The 1,525-nt window shown below is 61.7% G+C and overlaps 1 protein-coding gene across 1 annotated transcript in view; it reads left to right on the top strand.

Annotated features, from left to right (window-relative positions):
* The window catches only part of VOLCADRAFT_97226 (uncharacterized protein), a gene marked incomplete at both ends in the record, with an annotated part of 30,458 nt that overhangs the window by 6,726 nt on the left and 22,207 nt on the right, over positions 1–1,525 (top strand). The window contains one exon of the mRNA XM_002956249.1: positions 912–962. Coding sequence (XP_002956295.1) covers positions 912–962 — 51 coding nt within the window. The remainder of the gene's footprint in view (positions 1–911; positions 963–1,525) is intronic.

The following is a 1,525-nucleotide window of genomic DNA, read 5'->3' as shown; positions in this document are numbered from 1 at the left end:
CACCGCCTGCCACTACCAGCGAGGCGTCCGCGGAGCAGGTGGGGACGGGAGAGGGCAGGGGAAGCAGCAGCGTGGGAATGGACGGACCCGTGGGTCATATAGCGCTCTTTTTCCCTGGGATGCTTATGTGTTAGCTGGTAGTAGTTGGATGGTAGTTTGGCGGTTGGCACACCGAGACCTGCAGTCCAGCGCCCCTGTCATTGCCATGTCATTGCACCTGGTGTGTTCGGTCTGTCCGTCTGTCTGTCTGTCTGTCTGTGAGTCACTTTATCTATATGTATGTCTCGTTGCGTGCCGTTGTCTCGGCTGTTGACGTGTTTTGTCGTGTAGCTATTTCCCAAAGTCCCGTCACCTCCCATGAGACCACATTGGCAAGTTGTCTAACGTGCGTTTTTGTTTTAGTTATTTGCGTATATTTGTATGTGCTTCTGCATGAAAAGGTAGCAGCAGCACGCGGAGGAGCACACTCAGGCAGCGGGCGAACTGCTGCAGGGAGCGGGGGTCGCGGGGCGCCAGGCAGCGGAGCAGGTGCTGGAATGGCAGCTTGCGGATGCAGTACTGCAGCGGCAAGACCAGCCGCTAACGTTGCACCTGCCTCCGTCCCCGCCGGCGCCGCTGCCTCTGCCTCATACTCATCATCATCAGCAGCATAATGGGCAGCAACACAAGCAGCAACAACGCTAGAGCTGCAGCAGCCTTCGGAGGTACTGGAGCCGCCCCCACCGTTGCCACTGCAGCAGCAGCAGCAACAGCAACCGGTAATACAGGGACTACTGGCGCCAGCGCTACCGCCGCAGCAGAAGCAGCACCAAAACGACTTGGCGCTGGGGCAGGAGACACAGCTCTTGGATCAGCCGCAACAGCAGCAGCAGCAGCCGCTGCCCCCCTTACCACACTCACCTCTACCGCAGCAGACGGAAGAGGCATTGAAGCCGCCGCCGTCGCCGTCATCACTGCCGCCAGTGCCACCGCAGGAGCTATTGCAGCAGCAACAACAGCAGCAGCAACAGCAGCAGCAGCAGCAGCAGCAGCTACTTCTGAAGTCAACCCCAGAGCAGTCCGAGCCTGGGTTGCGGACAGCGATGGCGGCGGCTGAGACAGTTGCCGATGGCAGCCTCCTGGAGTTACAGCAGCAGCAGCAGCAGCAGCAGCAGGAGGGGGAGAGTCGGGATGTTGCAGTTTCATCGCACCAGAGGGAGATCTTGCCTGCCGGCGCCGTTGCCAGTGGCGCCGTTGCTGCTTTCACTGCTACTGCCGGTGCTACTGCCCTTGCTGCTTCCAATGCAACTGCCGGTGCTACTGCCGAGGGGGCCGTGACCGGTGCTCATGGTGCTGCTCCCGGCGGGGTCGCGGCCAATGCTGCTACTGCGGCGGCTGCTACTGCCGTCAGTGGCGATGTCGCACCCGTGGGCGCTGCACAGGGTTCTCAGTGTTGGGCGGTTGGAGGCTCCGGTGCTTGGGCAGTAGCCGTGTTGGGCGGCGGCGCGTCCACTGTGGCGGCTGAGGAGGCTGTCGCGGCTGCCGC

The sequence above is a fragment of the Volvox carteri genome (genome assembly GCF_000143455.1).
Source record: "Volvox carteri f. nagariensis unplaced genomic scaffold VOLCAscaffold_59, whole genome shotgun sequence".
NCBI classification, from domain to species: Eukaryota; Viridiplantae; Chlorophyta; class Chlorophyceae; order Chlamydomonadales; family Volvocaceae; genus Volvox; species Volvox carteri.
Note: the sequence above shows the minus strand (reverse complement) of the source record. Positions and strands in the feature narration are given on the sequence as shown.